Source organism: Budorcas taxicolor, chromosome 14 (genome assembly GCF_023091745.1).
Source record: "Budorcas taxicolor isolate Tak-1 chromosome 14, Takin1.1, whole genome shotgun sequence".
NCBI lineage: Eukaryota > Metazoa > Chordata > Mammalia > Artiodactyla > Bovidae > Budorcas > Budorcas taxicolor.
This window is the reverse complement of record NC_068923.1, coordinates 44,508,549-44,530,227: the sequence shown is the minus strand read 5'-3', so window position 1 is coordinate 44,530,227 and position 21,679 is coordinate 44,508,549. Positions and strand designations below refer to the sequence as shown.

Genomic DNA, 21,679 nt, shown 5'->3' with positions numbered 1-21,679 from the left:
CAGGCACTGGCGAGCCGCGGAGAGCGGCGGCACGAGAACCGAGGCGCAGCTGGCCTCCGGGCGCCGGCGCCGTGGGTGGCAGTCTCCTCGGGAAGCGTCAACGCGTTGTCAGGCAACCGGGTCTCAACAGCACCCGGGGCGGCGGCGGTGGGAGCTGCGGCCTGGAGTCCAGACCGCGTAACCAAGGCACCGCCCCGGCTGCGAGACCCTCACGCACAGGGCAACCCGGGCACCGAGCACCGCCCCCAGCCACGCTGCAGCGAGACCCGAGAGGTCCGGGACCCCGGGGCCCGAAGCTGCTAGACTCCCCCCAGCCCGGCGGCCACGAGACCCCAGTACGCAGGGAACCCCACCCCAACCCAGGTAACCCCAGGACCTCGGTCCCCAGCGAGGCCCTCAGCCGCGAACCCAGCCCCGCGAACCTCAAGCCCGGCCACACCCTGACAGGCCCGCTCCCCACCGCGGCCGACGGACGCTTACTCAGGTAAGCGGTCTGGCGTCGGGGAACAGCACAGCGTTCTAGCTAGGCTCTATGCCGCGGTCCGAAGAAGCGACGGCGACCGCCCAGCGCGGGAACGGCGTGACAAGCCGCCCGGGCTCCGCCTCTCGGGCCGAACCCTCCGCCCGCCCTTCGCCAACGGCCCTGGCGTGGCCCCACCCCACTACGGCCGCGGGGCAGAGGCTCGCGGCCGAGGGCGCCCCCTGCCGCCCCGGAGGCCGCATGGACGCCCGGCGGTTCGCAGGGCTCGCCCGTATCTGGGCTGGGACTCCGCCTGAGCCTGTTCAACTGCGGGAGCCACTTTCCCAGGCTAAACTGATTCTGCCCACTTTAAACCTTCCAAGCCCTAGCTGGCCTCTGTTCAGAGCCTGGCCGAGATGGGTGGGGGGAGCCTGGAGGGGTTAGACGGGGGAAAAGGCAGGGTTGGTAGAGAAAAACTGTTGGCACACCTCTCCGGGCACTATTGCTCCCTCAGGAGTCTGGTCAACGTTTTGTCCTAGGCTTTATTACTAATTTCAAATAAGTTCAGCCGAATACTTAGTGGCCATACATCACCACTAGAAAAGAGATTTCTAGCTTCCCAGGCCAGTGGGGCTAAGGGTCCTTTATCTGATGTCACCTTGTATGAGGGTTTGAAAGAAATGTCAAAACCGCAGGCGGGGCTGTGGATTCTGTAATTCCTATATATTTGTCTTAACTAAATGTCACACACCTTTCTAGGAGTGGAGGATACAACCCAGAGCAGAGAGCACCCGCTTACAGTGAAAAGAAAAACTTCCAAGTAAACAAATACGTTATTTCAATGTGTAACAGCTACAGAAGCACCTACAGACATTTAGAGACGTCGTGGAAGGAAGATGACTGAAAAAAAGTTGAGAATGACTCCATGGTAGAGATCTTTGAGCTCTCTTTTTAAATATTAATATGAGCTCCCAGTCAGAAAAGTAAGGGGAAAGCACTTCAGGCAACGCTGACCACTTATGCAAAGTTTCAAGGTAACTAAAAGTTGAAGTTGCAGAGGTGAAAGTCTCCCCCCGCCCCGCCTTTATTTTTCCCAGTAATATAAACACTGAGCATCTGTGGTAGGTAGTAGGGATAAAACAAGGAATAGAAACCCGGTCCCTGTGTTTTGGAACTTAGAATCTAGTGTGGAATGGGGGGATAGGAGAAGAAGGATACCTAAAACAAGCAAATAAATGAAATAATTACACACTGTATTAACCCTTAGATGACAACATATTCCCCCTAGATTAATTCGGCTTAGGGGACAGAAGTGGTTCCACAGTATAATGTAGATTAAACTGTTTCAAGAAGTGGGTACTGGACACTTGCAAAACACTAATAGCTCGTATTGATGTTAATTTTTACAAACGCGCCAAAAGGCACGGTAATAGCCCATCCACGAGTTTCCATGGCCACCTTGGGACGCTGGAGAACGGCCCTCTAGGAAAGTTTAGCGCCAAACCACTACAAGTCAAAGGGCTTTACGCATGTGCAATGATTCATCTGGAAGTAAACTAGGATGCCATGTTATCATTTTCTCAAAAGCGGCATTCAGAACTACTATGTCAACTTTTCCATAGACATCTTTTTTTTTTTTTTCGGCTTTCAACAATCTTAAGAGTATCTGCTGCTGCTGCTGCTGCTGCTGCTGCTGCTGCTAAGTCGCTACAATCGTGTCAGACTCTGTGCGACCCCATAGACAGCAGCCCACCAGGCTCCCCCGTCCCTGGGATTTTCCGGGCAAGAACACTGGAGTGGGTTGCCATTTCCTTCTCCAATGCATGAAAGTGAAAAGTGAAAGTGAAGTCGCTCAGTCGCGTCCGACTCTTTGCGACCCCATGGACTGCAGCCTACCAGGCTCCTCCGTCCATGGGATTGTCCAGGCAAGAGTAAAAACAGTTCTCTGCCCCGTCGCAACTTTAAGTATCCCCATTTTTAATATGGCGGAAGCCGAACCTGCGCAGAACGATCAAGTAGGGTCAATTCCAGTTTCTGGCATAACGTTACATGCCCTTCTTCCGGTGCAGAAGGCTATACCATTCCCTAGGTAATTACTGTTTTCGTCCTGTTTCACACATATAATTTTCAAAGATAATAAGTTCTCTTTTCAGTAATGAGACGACGACTCTGCCTCTTAACTATTGTATAACCGCTGTGTATATAGCCGCGTCCCCCAAGCACCCCCGCCATCCTGTGGATGGTCCGTACCAACTTCACCTCCGGTGCTGGGTGTCATGGCTGCCCCGAGAGCCTAGTGTGAGTTTGCACCTGCGGTGGGGTGGGTCCGGAGCCCACGCCCGAAAACCCAGCGAGATAAAGTTGCGTCTCGATTGCGGACGCGACAGCTTATCTGATTCCTCGGTGATGGCGGCTTCCGGGAGTGGCATGGCCCAGAAAACGTGGGAGCTAGCCAACAACATGCAGGAAGCCCAGAGTGTCGATGAAATCTACAAATACGACAAGAAACAGCAGCAAGAAATCCTGGCGGCGAAGCCCTGGACTAAGGAGTGAGGAGGTCCCTGGCGAAACGCAGGGGAGGGAGGGGTGGCGGGAGTTTAAGAGACCCAGGGGGCAGTAGGAGTTGGGAGAGCTTGTCTTTCCCTCTGCAGCAAGGAGAAAGAGGAATCGCCTAAGAAATTTTATTTTACCTTTTAATCCCCGCAAATAAAGCGTAAGACCCTCCACTGGGGCTTGCTTGATTCCCCCTTTCTGTCTCGTTTGCCTTGGGAGAATGGAAGTGGAAAACGACAGCGGTAGTTTGGGCTTTCACTTCTCAGCCCCCCCGTATTGTTAGAGATACTCCACACTCTGCCTTGAACTTTGTGTATCGATATACACTTTGTTGGGATCTTCAGCTGATTTCAGACTAGGACTACAGCTATCTTCAGATAGTGAGTCAATCCAAGGCTCTCTAAAATAATTATGAGCCAGTTTTTTTTAGTCTGTAATGTTTTAGATCTATAATTGCTTCTTGATTGCTGATAATTATTTCAGAAACAACAAAGAGGCTCTACTCAGTCTCCCACAATGTTTACTCCACCATTTTTTCTACAGAAGCTGTAAATTATATCAACAGAGCTTAAGGTTTTTTGCCCCTTAGCAAAACACATATGTCCCTGGGAGTGATGACAGGTCAAGGTTTCTTTGCAGCAGTATTTATCCTTTCCTGACAGCAGATATTGTATGGAAAGAGTAGAAAGATCACACAGTCTCTCTAATGGATAGACAGGAAAGCGGTGGTCAACAACAAAAACCATATTTCATCTATCTCACAGCTTTTTACAAGGCAAGCTTTAACTGTGGGTATTCAGATTCAGCAGTGTTTACTTAGTACTTACTACAGGCTGAGTTTTGAGCTAGGAATTTCCATATGTCACTAAATCTTTATGACAACACAATACTATATTTTTATTCCTTTTCTGCATATATGAAAACAAGCAAATACAGTAAATAACTTACTTCATAATTAGATGGAAGCAATGAATTCTTTAGTGAACAACAGTTAAGACCAAAAATCAAATCTCACAACTATAACTAAATAGTTGAAATTTACTTATCTTTTTTTATCTGTAAAAGAGAAAAAAGACCTATCTGTTGGTGATGTTATATAGATGAGGTCATGTATAAAAAAAGAGTCTAGAATGTATGTAACAGAAGCACAATAATGGACTTTTTTCCCCAACAGAGTGAAGATTTTAATTCATGTCTTGACTCCCAAGGACAGGTCTCTATATTTTTCAGCTGTGATTGAAATCTGTGGGCAGACATTTTAAAAAGACTTCTCAAAGACACTGACACTCTTACAGACTGGTTATTTTGCCTGGTTGTCTGCTATTTCTGTAGCAGGCTGCATACTTAGATTGATATAGCCTATTGAATATTTTAAATTATCAGCCTCACTGTGATTGTATCTCCAGTTACAGTCATCCTTGCTGTCTTCGGCTACATCAATGAGACTGAAGTGTAATTTTATTCAACAGTAGTTTAGTCACATACACAGATGACAAACTGAAATACTGATCACAGTAGGACTAAAGATTTTAAGGCTACATTTCCCATTTTTAGACTGATACCACAGAGAGAAGCTACAACCCTCAACACATTGTTCTCTTAGAGTACTATAAAAGATAGGTTAATAATGCAGCTAGCACTTAAAAAGTTTTGTGTGTGTCAGGCACTAAGCCAAGCACTTTATGTACATTGTTTTACTCATTTCCTCCAAACAACAACTCTGTGAACAGGCACAGACATTAAGTGTCTGTCTGAAGGTTACAGCCAGGATATGGCAGTAAAAGGGTTCAAACCTAGGTAGATGGATGTCAGAGCCCACATTCTTAACTGTTAGGCGTGGAAGGTTAAGTGGGAGAATAATGAGGCAAAATTGACCAACCAGGGTCAGAAACCTAGATTTGGTGATTCTGAAATTAATGGAGAAAAAGTCTATTGAAATGGTCGTGTAATTAATTCCCTTCTGTCTACTCAAATAGCGTATTTTAAAATTATTTCATACTTTTCCCTTCGCCCAATGGGAAGTAATTTGCAGGATTATGTTTATCATTTCCATCCCCCTTCAGGAACTCTCTCCTTTTATACTTTGTTTTTCTTTCCTTCATTCTATATATATGCTTTTTCCCCATTCCATCAGTGTAAATTGCTTCAATACTTATTTGTTAATCTCCACAAAAACTACAAAAACTGTCTTACAATTGTACTTATATAAGAAAGTTAATTACACCATGCCTTTGTTTTGTAGTCACCATTACTTTAAGTACTGCAAAATCTCAGCATTGGCTCTACTGAAAATGGTGATGCATGCCAGATCAGGAGGCAACTTGGAAGTGATGGGCTTGATGCTGGGCAAGGTGGATGGTGAGACCATGATCATTATGGACAGCTTTGCTTTGCCAGTAGAGGGCACTGAAACGCGAGTGAACGCTCAGGCTGCTGCGTATGAGTACATGGCTGCATACATAGAAAATGCTAAACAGGTAAAAACGCTGTTCCCTAAAATTAAGAGTTAAGAGTCTCATAGTTATTTTTGAGTTTCTAAACTTAAAACTATCCTCCTACATTAGAGTTTATATTTTAAGTTATTCTCAACTATATGTAACATATATGAGATTAGCATGGATTTTTAAAAATTCTCGAGAGTAGATCTTAAAAGGTCTCATCACAAGGAAAAAAAAATTTGTAACTGCATGTGGGTCAGATGTTAACTGTACTTATTGTGATCATGTCACAGTATATACATATATTGAAACATTATGTTGTACATCTGAATGAATATCTATATGTATTATATATATATAAACTATATCTGAGTTTTTAAAAGAAGTTTTAATTCTCACATTCATTATGTGTGTTTAAAACCAAAAAATTGAAAACAACCTAAATGTAACTGGATATCAAGCTGATTTATATCCCACACAATGAACTGCCAGCCAGCCTTTAAAACTAAAAGATAGCTATTTATGTTTATTTATGTGAAACAAATCCCAGAATATTTTGTTGAGTGAAAAAGCAAAGTGTAGAATACTATTGGTGGTATGCCATTGTGTATTTTCATTAACCTACATATGTGCAAAGAATATATTCTATATGCAGAGAGTAACTCTGGAAGACAGGTGTGTAAGCCTATGACAGTAACATCTGGGTTGAGAAACTAGTTGAGGGGAAAGAGGTGGGAAGGAGACTGAATGACCTTATTGTACATGTATCTTATTAATTTTGTGCCTTGAGCATGTATTATCTAAAAAAATTTTTTTTGAAAGCACCATAGTGAGTGAAGTCGCTCAGTCGTGTCCAACTCTTTGTGACCCCATGGACTGTAGCCTACCAGGCTCCTCCCTCCATGGGATTCTCCAGGCAAGAGTACTGGAGTGGGTTGCCATTTCCTTCTCCAGGGGATCTTCCCAACCCAGGGATCGAACCCGGGTCTCCTGCATTCCAGGCAGACACTTTAACCTCTGAGCCACCATATGCTGTAACTATTCTGCATACTGTTATTTAACTGTAGGGCTGTATAAATAGACAAATCACAAGCATCTCTAAGATTAAACAGGAACCTCAAGCTCCTTTGCTCTCTTCATTTGTTAGGTTGGCCGCCTTGAAAATGCAATTGGCTGGTATCATAGCCACCCTGGCTATGGCTGCTGGCTTTCTGGAATTGATGTTAGTACTCAGATGCTCAATCAGCAGTTCCAGGAACCATTTGTAGCAGTGGTAGTAAGTATTTTTACAATCAGTTGCTAATTAATTTTCATGAAGATTTACTAAAGCAGGTATACAGGGAAACAAAAACAGTATGGTAAAGAGCAAGGCTCTGGTGCCAGCCTAGGTTTGAATCTAAATTCCACTTCTTTGTAGCTGGGACTCTGAACAAGTTACATAACTTCTCTGCGTCTTTTCCCACCCTCTGTTAGATGAGAATGTACACAGCACCTGTGTCTCAGTTCCCTGCACACAGTGGGCATTTGGTCGATGTTGAATGAATTGATTAAATGAGGAATTGCTAGAACAGCTCTTGCTATGCTTAAAGTATTTTAGATGCAATTCAGGTTACCCTAAGGAAGGTAGAAATTGTTCATCTGTTTAAAAAGACTTCTGAAAGATAAGCAAATCTTTAATTAATACTCTTAAAATAGTATAATAACTAGATCTAATCTCTAAATTAATGATGAGATTTCTGTATTTAACCATTTTGTTCACTTCTGTGATTTTCCAGTTTGGTTATTTTTTTCCCTATTGGTTACTTTTAACTATGTGTGTGTGCCTATAGTGTTATATGTACATATGTATTTCTAGGCTTATAATGTTTAAAAAAATAAGTCAGCAGATATTAAATATATCTTTCTTGTAGATTGACCCAACAAGAACAATATCTGCAGGGAAAGTGAATCTTGGAGCCTTCAGGACATATCCAAAGGTAATTTGAAAAATTCCAAGTTCTTATAGTTTTTCAATTTTTAAATATTTAGTTTATTTTTAAACATGTGTTATAGTTAACAATTTAACGGTATTTACAAAATACAAGCCCAACTACCACAAATTGTCTTTAGCAAAAAGGTAATACATTTGTGCTGCATGTTGTTAATTCTACTAGAAAAGCAATGTTCTTTTGTTAATAAGGATTTGTGTGTCATGGCCATCTACTATCTACTGCAATCTGAAATAGATATGAGCACAACTAAATATCACCTAAGGACAAAAAAAATTAATCTTAAGCCAAATCTAGCCTTCAGCCACCAAATGGGGTTGAGGAAGAGTATAAGCAATATACTTTTTTTTAATTAGGCGTTTACGTTCAGTAATTGGCTCCCCCAAAGAAATGTTTCTGTAAATAGAAAGTCACATAGAAAACATGTTTTTCCTCTGTTGTGTTTAAGTCTTCTATTTTCTTCATTTTTGTTTAGGGCTATAAGCCTCCAGATGAAGGACCTTCTGAGTACCAGACCATCCCACTTAATAAAATAGAAGACTTTGGTGTACACTGCAAACAGTAAGTCATTTTAAAATGTATCTGATGCCAGAATCATCCTAAGAAACCTCAGAGATCATCCAGACCAAGCCCCTAATTTTACAGATGAGAAAAAAATTCAGATGAAATGCATTTCATAATACCTTTTAAAATAATAGTAAGAATATATAAATACAGGATAATGTTTGAATCTTTATTAACAGTTGTTTTAATCTAACATGTTATTTGCCTGTCACCCATCTATATACATTTTATCAATGTATGAGACACTTGGCCTGTTAATGAAAGTAAAAGTTGAAGGAAGCTGTATGCAGGGCCAGCCTGACGCTAGCAATTTCTACAGCCCTCAATGTACCCAGTTTCCACATAGCAAAAGTTCTCCCTAAACATTTTTACTTCAAGAGTTAAAGAAGTCATACTAAAGACTACTTAATTGTATACTCCTTTAAAACAGTGAATTTCATGCTATGTGAATTACATCTCAATTTTTAAAATCGGTAAACCAGTGAAGACAATTTTCTCCACCTTCTAAATATATCACCTCTCTTACTATCACCTTGACCCAGGCCACAGCCATCTGGAACTTAAATGAGAGCACTAGCCTTCTAGCTAGTCTTCTTGCTTCTGCACTTCACCCCACCCCTTAAAGGTCTTTGGTCAGCCAAACAGATTCTGTTAAAATGTAAGTCTGATCATGTTCATCCTTCTCAGAGTAATTTCCTGTCTCATTAAGAATAAGATCTATAGTTAGTGCTTACCATGGACCACACAACCCTATGTAGACTGGCCCCCACAATCGTTCTGAGTCCATCTCAGTGACTCTACTTCTTGTCACTAAGCCTTTGCTCTGTCTATTCTAGCCATAGTGGCCTCATTATGGTTTATCAGATGTACTAGGCCGGCTCCTGCCTTGGGGCCTTTGCACTTGCTAATCCTTCTGCCTGAAACATTCTTCCTTATTTCCATGTGACTCACTATTTCAGTGTCTGTTTAAGGGTCACCTTAACAGAGAATGTTCCTTGATCACCCTATTCCAATTAGCACTTTCTAGTCACTGTTACCTTTCCCTGCTTCATTTTTCTTCTTAGCACTTGTGACCATCTGATATGTTTTTGCTTCCTTGTTATTGACCTCATTAGAATGTGAACTTCATGAGAGAAAAATCAATTCACTGCTATATCCTAACAATTAAAATAGGGCATGGCACATAGAAGTCTGGGCACCCCCCCTAAAAAAAAATGTTTTGCCTGATTACTACTGTCCCTTTCTCCACACCTCCTATCCTAACTTCAAGGAATGCTTTACTACTCAAGTGCTACTACTGCTCTTATTTTTCTGTTTATAATTCCTAGAAAATACCAGAATTTCTAGAATTTAATTTTTAAATATGTCTGATTTTCAGTCATCCTTGGCATACTTTTGGAAAAACAGGTTTTTATTTTTCAATGAGAGGTTTGTAATTAAATCACTTAATTTGCTCTACACCTTTGCTGTAATACTTTCACTTTCAGAGTTAACAGTCAATTTTTTTCATTTATATTGAGTTGCAGTTTCAAAAGCTTATACCTTTAATACCTACTCCACTTCTCATCACCGGCAGCAGCTTTTGAAAGAAAAGAAGACCATGAGGCATACTGTGCTTTCTGTACCCAAACAAACCTGCATTTCCTGTTTTTTTCTGAGAAATGAGCCTCTCTAAGAGGAATTGCTACTTTCTAACTACCTGCATTGCTAGAGCCTAGAATTCTGAACCTGGAATAAGCAGGATGTTCAAAGGTACTCTCTTCCTTAGGACCAGTTCCTAAATAAAGAGTAAACTTTTTTAATAGGGCAAATAAGTTGCTTATTTTTATTTCAGATCTTCAGTGAAACATAGTGCCAAGTTAAGAGCAGACTCATTATAGATCATTTCCTAAATCATTTGACGAGCTATAATTTTTAGTTTACACTGATCTTTTTTCTTTCCTATTTTAAATTCTAGATCATAAGCCAAAGTTCATTTTCAACATAGAATCTAATACAGATATTAAATATATTTAACTTTGAAGAGCCTTAGTAAAAATAGGACACAACAGATTTTTTAAATTAGCTTGTATGTTATCAATGTTATATAAGCATATAGTTTAAAGAGGCACTGGTTCTATGAAAATAACATTCCCTTTCCCCCACCCCCAGAGGGAATCACTTAAACTTTATAGTTATGCTCCATTTAAGTATTTACCCCATTAACTTCAAACAGCATGCTGATAGTGCTACTTCTTGATTTTCAGTTTCTAGGCAGTATCTATTATTGACTTCCTGTACAGAAGATGAGGATTTAGCTCCACAAGTAATTCTGAATATTCTTCTTGCTTTCAACTCTGCTACTCTTGCTTTCAACTCAGCTAATATTAGACCAAAAAATTTCAATGCATCAGCCTACGGAATTAAGACAGTAATAACATTAAGGTGATCCACAAATTTTAAAACATAAAAGTCTATTCTAGACCCCCCAGTTTGAGCTCCCTTATTTTCCATCCTTTATAATCTACATCTTTTGCTCTACTCATCCTCTCTTTCCCCTCAAGTATCAGAGGTACAACGTGTCATTTCTAAAACTGACCTTTCCACCTGAACCCCTGCCTCCTCTCCCCATACCTAACTGCCTCAACTCCTGGGGCTTCACTTCTTAAACAATGTCTGAAATGTCTATACTCTGGATATAACAATAAATTAGACCATGAGGTTTTGATAACAGATATAATACCATATCCTTTTGCTGCCCCTTTCTGTGGTGTTGAACAAGTCTTTACTCTAGAGTTGTTTCTTCTGCATAGAATGGGAATAATAAATCTTTCCTTTTGTGGTTGTAGGGAAGATTAAATGAGAATCTATATAAAGTGCCAGGACATAATAAGTGCTCAAGAAATACACTGTTTCCACATCCCACTTCCACATTTCACTATAGCTTTGTCTTTTTCATCTACACATATGCAGGGGTATCTTATTTATAAAGCCCTTACTGAGAATTGTCTTTAAATTCTTACTCTTTTTAAATTTCTTCACTCCTGAATTGAAAGATCACACATTTCTTATATGTCCCTGTCCCTTTATCTTCGACACCACTAGCCTGAAAGTGAGGCCTTTTTCTCCTGACATCTGCTCCACTGCACTAGCATCCTTTGTGGTCTCCCTGCTTCCCATTTCTCCTCTGACACATCTTACCACAGCCGGCTTTCTCAAACACTGATATAAATGGCTATGTCGCTGATCTGCTCAGACACCTTCCATGAGTCCCAAGTACCTAGAAGATAACTTCTTAGCCTTTTATGTTATGTCCTCTGCTAGCTAGACCCCAACATAGCTTTCTAGATTTCCCTTACAAAATCCTTCTGCTCCCACTAAACTGTCCAGGCAGACTGATTAACTTCTTGCTCCTTTCATGACTTTCCTTTTTGTGAGTTAGGGATCTCTTCCTAATGCTTCCTCCTTGCTCTTAACATAGCCACACTATAAACTCATGTTAGGGTTACTCGAATTCCTGCATTTTCCCTGGAGCCTCTCAGGCTGTTCTGTCTATACTAACAGTACTCATTATCACTAACATTTAATTGGCAGATGATTAATTTTAAATATGCACTATAGCATCACTTCGGAGAAGGCAATGGCACCCGGCTCCAGTACTCTTGCCTGGGAAATCCCATGGATGGAGGAGCCTGGTAGGCTGCAGTCCATGGGGTCGCTAAGAGTCAGAAACGACTGAGCGACTTCACTTTCACTTTTCACTTTCATGCATTAGAGAAGGAAATGGCAACCCACTCCAGTGTTCTTGCCTGGAGAATCCCAAGGACGGGGGAGCCTGGTGGGCTGCCGTCTATGGGGTCGCACAGAGTCGGACATGACTGATGTGACTTAGCAGCATAGCATCACTTACTGTTATTCAATATATATCATTATATTTATAACTTTTCATGGATTCATCCCACGTGTCCCATGAAAATGGTAAGCTCCTTAAGGTGAAGAAGTCCCTTATGTTTCTTTGTAACATAGTGACATGTTTAAGTATTTATTACTTTTAAAAAAATAAGTTTTTCAGACATTTAACCAAATTTCCCTTGATTATAAATTAGGCACCTTTATAAATTCTTTCATATGCTTTAATGACCAACCTCAAAGTTTTGGTTTTCCAAAAAGCAGTTGTTCCTGTTTAGGGGATTAGAAAGGGAGGAATCAAGACTCCACATGTAATTTTTGGTATTTTTAAAAGCCTGGTGATGCTGTGAAAGTGCTGCACTCAATATGCCAGCAAATTTGGAAAACTCAGCAGTGGCCACAGAACTGGAAAAGGTCAGTTTTCATTCCAATCCCAAAGAAAGGCAATGCCAAAGAATGTTCAAACTACCGCACAGTTGTATTCATCTCACACGCTAGTAAAGTAATGCTCAAAGTTCTCCAAGCCAGGCTTCAGCAATACGTGAACCGTGAACTTCCAGATGTTCAAGCTGATTTTAGAAAAGGTAGAGGAACCAGAGATCAAATTGCTAACATCCGCTGGATCATCGAAAAAGCAAGAGAGTTCCAGAAAAACATCTATTTCTGCTTTATTGACTATGCCAAAGCCTTTGACTGTGTGGATCACAATAAACTGTAGAAAATTCTGAAAGAGATGGGAATACCAGACCATCTGACCTGCCTCTTGAAAAACCTATATGCAGGTCAGGAAGCAACAGTTAGAACTGGACATGGAATAACAGACTGGTTCCAAATAGGAAAAGGAGTACATCAAGGCTGTATATTGTCAACTTGCTTATTTAACTTATATGCAGAGTACATCATGAGAAACACTGGGCTGGAAGAAGCACAAGCTGGAATCAAGATTGCCAGAAGAAATATCAATAATCTCAGATATGCAGATGACACCACCCTTATGGCAGAAGGTGAAAAGGAACTAAAAAGCCTCTTGATGAAAGTGAAAGAGGAGAGTGAAAAAGTTGGCTTAAAGCTCAACATTCAGAAAACGAAGATCATGGCATCTGGCCCCATCACTTCATGGCAAATAGATGGAGAAACAGTGGAAACAGTGTCAGACTTTATTTTTGGGGGCTCCAAAATCACTGCAGATGGTGATTGCAGCCATGAAATTAAAAGACGCTTACTCCTTGGAAGTTATGACCAACCTAGACAGCATATTTAAAAGCAGAGACATTACTTTGCCAACAAAGGTCCGTCTAGTCAAGGCTGTGGCTTTTCCAGTAGTCATGTATGGATGTGAGAGTTGGACTGTGAAGAAAGCTAAGGACCGAAGAATTGATGCTTTTGAACTGTGGTGTTGGAGAAGACTCTTGAGAGTCCCTTGGACTGCAAGGAGATCCAACCAGTCCATTCTAAAGGAGATCAGCCCTGGGTGTTCTTTGGAAGGAATGATGCTAAAGCTGAAATTCCAGTACTTTGGCCACTTCATGAGAAGAGTTGACTCATTGGAAAAGACTCTGATGCTGGGAGGGATTGGGGGCAGGAGGAAAAGGGGACGACAGAGGATGAGATGGCTGGATGGCATCACCGACTTGATGCACATGAGTATGGGTGAACTCTGGGAGTTGGTGATGGACAGGGAGGCCTGGCGTGCTGCGATTCATGGGGTCGCAAAGAGTCGGACACGACTGAGCAACTGAACTGAACTGAACAAAAGTAATAGCTATCCTTGGAAAGAGTGAGTTCATTACTGTTGGCTGAAATTTATGAAGTCAGTGGCATGGGTATGTACATGTCATTCAAAATTTTTGATTAGTTATTAATTTCTGAGAATTTCTGGGCTTTACAGAGGGGAGAAATATAACTTGAGAATATTTTCTTAACTGAATTGCAACCACCCCCCTGAAGAGTAAGAAAACCAGGTTTACCTGTTTTTCTGTTGGAAAAAATTAAAGCATGACTATTTGGATATAAAATATAATTAACTTAAATTTGGCCGTAACCTTTATGTGATGTGGTTGAATGCTTTTTACTTACTAGATTTGTGGTTTTGTTTCATTAGATACTATGCCTTAGAAGTCTCATATTTCAAATCCTCTTTGGATCGGAAATTGCTTGAGCTTTTGTGGAATAAATACTGGGTGAATACGCTGAGTTCCTCTAGCTTGCTTACGGTAAGTACCATGCTTGCAAGGAATGTGTCTGAATTTTATCAATCTATATAAGTTTAATGTCTGAAACTCTTTTTCATGGAAAGACTGACTTTGCCAAGATGGTGGGCTTGGGGGCAGATTCTGCATGACCAGAAGTGGATTGGAATATTAGGCCAAGCTAGGATCTGTATTGTGTACTATTGAGTCCAGATGAGGGTGAGATCTACCTCTGACTTAGAGAAAAATGCCAATAGTGTTCTTTGTTGTGTGTCTCAGGTAGGACTCTAGTTACAAGTGACAGGAGACCCAACCAACCTGGCTAAAACAAAAAAGAGAATCATGTAAGCTGCAAAGTCCAAGAGTACCAGGAGGAGGGTTGACTTCAGGCACAGCCTGAGTTTGCATTCAGACAATATTATGAGGTCTTGGTCTTCCTTTCTCAGCTTTGATTTCAGGTCAGTTGGTTTCAGTTTCAGACTTCATGTGAAATCAAGATGGCAGTATTAGCTTAGACCTCCCAATTCCACACTCAAAAGAAAAGATCAAGATACATAACACACACATACACAGACACATACACACCACTCAACATATTCCCAGGCAAAGCCTCACTGTGTCTCTGAGTTTTATAGGTCACATGCCTAACCTTAAACCTGCTCTGGGCCAAGGGAATGAACACCATGAGTAGTTGAGCCAAGGCAAGTGCATCACTGCTTTACTGCTGGGCTGGAGTAAAAGAAACTCTCCAGAGCACTTGGACTAAGAATGTCCCCCAAAGAAATCAGAATATCACTACCTTATAGCAAGCAGATTGCTGCTACTACCGAAAAAAAGAGAAAGAAAAAGTCAATATTTTCCAATATATCATTAAAATCTAATACCTAGAAGAGGACAGAAACTTCTATCTAGATCTTTTTTAAGTAAGCCACTTCATATAGTACAGTATAGCATAGTGGTTAGAACCACTAAATTTGGAATAAGATAAACTCAGTTCAGAAACAAGTATGTCATTTTACTAGCTGGGTGTGACCTTCACAGCATTATTTAATGTGTCTGAGCCTTTCTTGGGCCCAATGATAATAATACCCACGTTGTTAAGTACACTGAGAATTATATGAAATATATGTATAGTAATTAGCAAAGTACTAAGGGTCGCACAGAGTCGGACACGACTGAAGCGACTTAGCAGCAGCAGCAGCAGGCATATAATAAGGCAATGGCACCCCACTCCAGTACTCTTGCCTGGAAAATCCCATGGACAGAGGAGCCTGGTAGGCTGCAGTCCATGGGGTGGCAAAGAGTTGGACACGACTGAGTGACTTTGCTTTCACTTTTCACTTTCATGCATCAGAGAAGGAAATGGCAACCCACTCCAGTGTTCTTGCCTGGAGAATCCCAGGGACAGGGGAGCCTGGTGGGCTGCCGTCTATAGGGTCGCACAGAGTCAGACACGACTGAAGCAACTTGGCGGCAGCAGCAGGCATATAATAAAGCCTCAATAAATTATGTTTTGCTCATTTGATTCATTGTACTCATGGGTAAAAACCTCACTTGAGCATATTTACTATGAATTTACTATGATTTTTTTTCTTATTTCTTGTCCTCAACAGTCAGAAACAGTAAATTAGAAAGAGGGAGAGTGATCATAATAGCAAACATTTATTAAATGTTTTCTATGTATCTAGCACTGCTAAATGCCTCATGTGTCATGTTTCCTTAGAGGCAAGTATGCTGATAGCAGCCAGAAGTGACACATAATGGCATGGGCAGGAAGCAGTGACACTGGAGCTGTCTGAACCTTTGTACAAAAGCAGCCAGCTCTACTTACTCAGCCTGTGGCTGTCCCTGTATTCCAACACTGCATATACTGAGGACATTAATAATCAAGAAAAGGTTAAATTATATTTCCTCCTTTTTTTGTGTAGTTTAATACCTAGTACATTATATCATTCTAAGAAAAAAATATGTAAATAAATGTATGTCATCTCTTTCCCTTTACAGCTAAAGCATGTAATCTAAAAGCTACCAGAAAAAAGTTACATTTTGATTTATATTAGTGTTCTCTGTTTGAAATGTAATTGGTTTCTTTTTTCATTTTAATAGTATAACTGTTTCTGCCATCCCACATTTTTATATCTGCAGCTAAATCTTCTAGGTGTGAAATGATCTACAAACATTAGGGTTTTTTCCAAATCCGTTGAGGAAGGATGTATTGGTGACCTAAACCATTTAGATACAGACAAAGTGAATATAATTGCATGTTTAAAAAATTATCATAAGTTTGTAAAAATCACTGGAAAGTTGGTAGCATTTTAAAGGGCTTTTTGTAGTAACTATGATGACAGCTAATGTTTTTAAAATGTCTTGTGACTGAACTGTACTGCCTTTACAGTATCTTACAGACTGAGCAAATAGAACATAAAGATATTCCAGGAGAAACTTTTAAAAAATATTACACTTAAGTGTACATATGTAATTATTAAACTTTTGGTTTTTAAAATGTATGAAATATCAGCAATATAGAATATTTCAGTTTACCAAATATGGGTGTGCATGTGCTGACTTTTTGTGACTCTGGACTGTATATAGCCCACTAGGCTCCTCTGTCCATGGGATTCTGCAGGCAAGAATACTGGAGTGGGTTGCCATGCCCTCCTCCAGGGGATCTTTCCAACCCAGGGATCAAACCCATGTTTCTTAAGTCTCCTATATTGGCAGGGGGGTTCTTTACCAGTAGCACCTCCTGGGAAGCTCATGTGAGTATATAGCAATACTCTAAAAAAAAATTGTGGTTATAGCTAGGTGGAGGGGATGGTAGGTATTTTCTTATATTTATTTATTTATATATATATATATATATATATATATATATATATATATACACTGCTCTACATTTTCCAGATTTTCTGTATAACTATTAATTTGGCAATTAGAAAAGCTAAAACAAATGTAATTTTTTAAATGTGTCATAAGTACTAACTCTGGAAGTTCAACATGAAAAACTAACAAAATTAGCTAACAATTGTTAAGCTTTTGCTAGGTGTCATCAACAGTCCTACAAGCTTTGTATACGTAACTCACAATAGCTTTAAGGTAGAAATTATCACCCACCTCCCCCTTTTTCACAGGAAGACTGTAAGGCATAGAAAAGTAAAGGACCTCTCCCAAGGCCTCCCAGCTAATCTGCAGGAGGACCACAATCTGGACTCAAATCTATGTACTTCAGAGCCTCTCATAATAACAAATTATTAGATTTAAGCAGTCAAAAAAGACAATTCCAAATTTAATCTTTAAACTATAAAAGGGAAAAATTTCTATACTTCAACTGCTTGAGCTTTGGAATCAGTTTTTGCAAGTATGTTTGACTTCTTACTTCACTGATATCCACTTAGATTTCATAGTAGAATTATTTGTAAATGAAATATTCTATATGGAAGAAAATTTACATATGTATATTTTTTTACATGAAAGACTAGTATATTGATACAATATCATTTTCCCCATAGAATGCAGACTATACCACCGGTCAGGTCTTTGATTTGTCTGAAAAATTAGAACAGTCAGAAGCCCAGCTGGGACGAGGAAGTTTCATGTTGGGTTTAGAAACACATGACCGAAAGTCAGAAGACAAACTTGCCAAAGCTACACGAGACAGGTGAGAGCAAATCTATTCCTACCCCTAACTTTTTTTCCTCAAGATTTGTAAATAACAGGATTCAAATTCCTTGCAGTTCAACCTATAACTTACAGTGGTACCTAAATGTTAACTTACTTGGACCTTTAAGGTTGTCAGATGCAGGTTTTAACTTTGAAAATTTAGGAGACAGTAGGTAAGAATATTAAAGGCTTCTGGGTCCAGGTGATGTTGTGAAAAACTCTCTTTCACCTTTTCCAGCTTCAGCCATCAAGTATAAGAAAGAAAACCAGTCCATTGCTGGGTCTTTAAACGAAAACCAAAGCAAAACTTTGCAAAAAGATGTCCTAATCTATTCTAATATAATCCTTTTGTGAAGGATTAAATTAGGATTTAAGTTTATCAAATTTCAAATTTTTATAAAGTTTTAAGGCCTAAATATCAGAGAAATGATTGTTATCTCTCTGTTTTTCTGAAATAATCCTTTATACAGTAATTTAGTATCTCAAATCTCAGTGAAGAATTTGTTAAGAACAAACTGGAGATAACATGAAATAATTACGTGATCCTTCAGATGCATACAGAATTGGGAGGACTAATGTAATATTCACTTTCACAAAAATTTGAATTTTAATATGACAGGGATAGAGAGGAAAGGAAGACTATGTTGACATCTATATAAATCACTATCTTGGTATCCATTTTGAGAAGAACTAAATTAGTTGATAGGAAAGAAAAGAGAAACGGAAGGCCTAAATGTGTTGGAATAGAAGCTATCTTGGGTTAGAATGACCTCATTTATTTCTTCTCTGTGAGTAATAAAAGGTATAGAGGTAGCAGCCTGGATAAAAATCATATTTTTCTTTGACGTTAGGGCTTACTTTTGATACTTGTTCTGAATATGTCATTTTGCTCATCTATCTTTATATGTGTCTGATTTATACTTTTATCTGCATTTATATCTCAATTTCTTACGAAGCAAAAATGTCACTGTGGGAATGTAACTAGGAAGAAAAGTAGGAAGGAGAAGAATAGTAGTACAATAGTAGAGAATTTTCCTTTGGGGGGTAATTTTACAAGAATTGCATCTTTTCTGAATATTGGTGGGTTGTTGTTTTTTTTTTTATCAGTTCTAAAATCTAAGTCCTTCATCCACTCATCTGATTTTACCTTTGTGTTGTTTGAAGGATGTCTCTGATTACTTCAGGAGAAAAAAGCACAAGGTTCATTAAAATTATTTTTAAAAACAATTCCAACTAATGAACAACAAGAAAAGCAGATTTTAGTGTAATATTGGAATCAGTCTATATTTCTGAATTATAAATAACTTCAGTAACCTTCTAAAATAGAACTTTTCCCAAACCTTTTCACAAATAATAAAATAACTTTTGAATTTTATCGGATATTTACATTGTCATTCTTTTGGGAAAATTTAGTAAGTAGGAAACAATCAAAATACATGCAGAAGGCTAAAAATCACTATGGTATACTATAGAGAGTAAACTGTAGATTGGTATGGTATACAGTATGTTTTGCAGAGTATGAATAGGACCAGAATCATTACTAGGGGTGCAAGGATGGCATTGTGGGGGGGTGGGGGTCATGCAAGTTGCATGTTTGAAACAGTTCTCAGTTTTTATGACATTATGTGATCTGTTTTTTCTTTCTAGCTGTAAAACTACCATAGAAGCTATCCATGGATTGATGTCTCAGGTTATTAAGGATAAACTGTTTAATCAAATTAACATCTCTTAAACAAGCACCAAGTAGTACTTTTGCCTGAAAGCCAGTATGAGGAGAAATACTCAAGTAACACTTTAAAACCAGTTACCAAAAATCTGATTAGAAGAATAAGGTGCTCTGAAGGTGTCCTAAATATTAACATCCTATAATAAAATTCTTTAAAATGAAATTGTTCTTTTGTTGTTTCGTGGGAGGGTTTACATTATTTTTGTAGTATCCTTTAATGTTCTAAAATATGAGGGAAAGAAATATTAGAACTTTTCTGTTTTAAAAGAGTCTTGCCTGTTTAAATTAGTCAAAGGATTTCAGCATTTCACTTGCTGTACTATCAGAGCCAGTTTCAGTTTGCCTAAGCCTTCTTTACCTATGGCCATACCACCCAGAACACACCTGATCTCCGAAGCTAAGCAGGGTTGGGCCTGGTTAGTATGTGGATGGGAGTCTGCCTGGGAATACGGGGTGCTATAGGCTGTTTTGGGGGCTTCCCAGGTGGCGCTAGTGGTAAAGAACCAGCCTCCCAATGCAGGAGATGTAAGAGATACAGGTTTAGTCCCCAGGTCAGGAAGGTCCCCTGGAGGAGGGCATGGCAACCCACTCCAGTATTCTTGCTAGAGAATCCTATGGACCGAGGAGCCTGATGGGCTATGCTTCATGGGGTAGCAAAGAGTCAGACCCGACTGAAGTGACTTAGCATGCGTGCATGCAAACCTTTTGATCTGTTAGTAAAAGTACAATTTAATATAACATTTTTATGTTCCTATAAAACATTAACCAAGTCACACCATAAATTATTTTCCTGAAAGTCAAAAAAGTTATTTGAGACAGAGTCTAGCACAGGTATCTAAGTCATTAAAACATTCACCAACTGCCTTTACTGAATGAGGCCCAGTTTTACTCTCTGGAGATACTCTGAACAAGGTAGACCTTGTAAATTCTCTAAACAATGGAGTCTAAAGCTAAGTTAACAAGAAGCTAAGTATACTGCTGTGAAGGGAGAATTAAAGTGGCTGGGAACTATGCCAAAACCTTTGACTGTGGATCACAACAAACTGGAAAATTCTTAGAGAGATGGGAATACCAGACCACCTTACCTGCCTCTTGAGAAATCTGTATGCAGGTCAAGAAGCAACAGTTAGAACTGGGCATGGAACAACAGACTGGTTCCAAATAGGAAAAGGAGTCCATCAAGGCTGTATATTGTCACCCTGCTTATTTAACTTATATGCAGAGTACATCATGAGAAATGCTAGGCTGGAGGAAGTACAAGCTGGAATCAAGGTTTCTGGGAGAAATATCAATAACCTCAGATACGCAGATGACACCACCCTTATGGCAGAAAGTGAAGAACTAAAGAGCCTCTTGATGAAAGTGAAAGAGGAGAGTGAAGAAGTTGGCTTAAAGCTCAACATTCAGAAAACTAAGATCATAGCATCCAGTTCCATCACTTTATGGCAAATGGGGAAACAGTATCAGACTTTTATTTTTCTGGGCTCTAAAATCACTGCAGATGGTGATTGCAGCCATGAAATTAAAAGATGCTTACTCCTTGGAAGGAAAGTTATGACCAACCTAGACAGCATATTCAAAAGCAGAGACATTACTTTGCCAACAAAGGTCCATCTAGTAAAGGCTGTGGTTTTTCCAGTGGTCATGTATGGATGTGATAGTTGGACTGTGAAGAAAGCTGAGCACCAAAGAATTGATGCCTTTGAACTGTGGTGTTGGAGAACACCCTTGAGAGTCCCTTGGAATGCAAGGAGATCCAACCGGTCCATTCTAAAGGAGATCAGTCCTGGGTGTTCATTGGAAGGACTGATGTTGAAGCTGAAACTCCAATACTTTAGCCACCTGAGGCAAAGAGCTGACTCATTTGAAAAGACCTTGATGCTGGGAAAGATTGAGGGCAGGAGGAGAGGGGGACAATGGAGGATGAGATGGTTGGATAGCATCACCAACACAATAGACGTGGGTTTGGGTGGAGTTGGTGATGGATAGGGAGGCCTGGCATGCTGTGGTTCATGGGGTCACAAAGTGTGGGACACAACTGAGCAACTGAACTGAACTGAACTGCTCCTTGGAAGAAAAGCTATGACCAACCTAGACAGCATATTAAAAAGACACATTACTTTGATAACAAAGGTCAGTCTAGTCAAAGCTATGGTTTTTCCAATAGTCATGTATGGATGTGAGAAAAAGCAATAAAGTGATAGCTTTTATAT

At 39.9% G+C, this 21,679-nt stretch overlaps 1 protein-coding gene across 1 annotated transcript; it reads left to right on the top strand.

Moving 5' to 3' along the window:
• The first annotated feature begins 2,735 nt into the window (after positions 1-2,735).
• Positions 2,736-19,629, top strand: COPS5 (COP9 signalosome subunit 5). The gene is made up of 8 exons (XM_052651653.1): positions 2,736-3,009; positions 5,256-5,490; positions 6,599-6,727; positions 7,362-7,427; positions 7,915-8,000; positions 13,993-14,104; positions 17,590-17,738; positions 19,388-19,629. The coding sequence occupies exons 1-8, from the start codon at positions 2,867-2,869 to the stop codon at positions 19,470-19,472; spliced, it is 1,005 nt and encodes a 334-aa protein (XP_052507613.1). The 5' UTR covers positions 2,736-2,866; the 3' UTR covers positions 19,473-19,629.
• Positions 19,630-21,679: the final 2,050 nt, after the last annotated feature.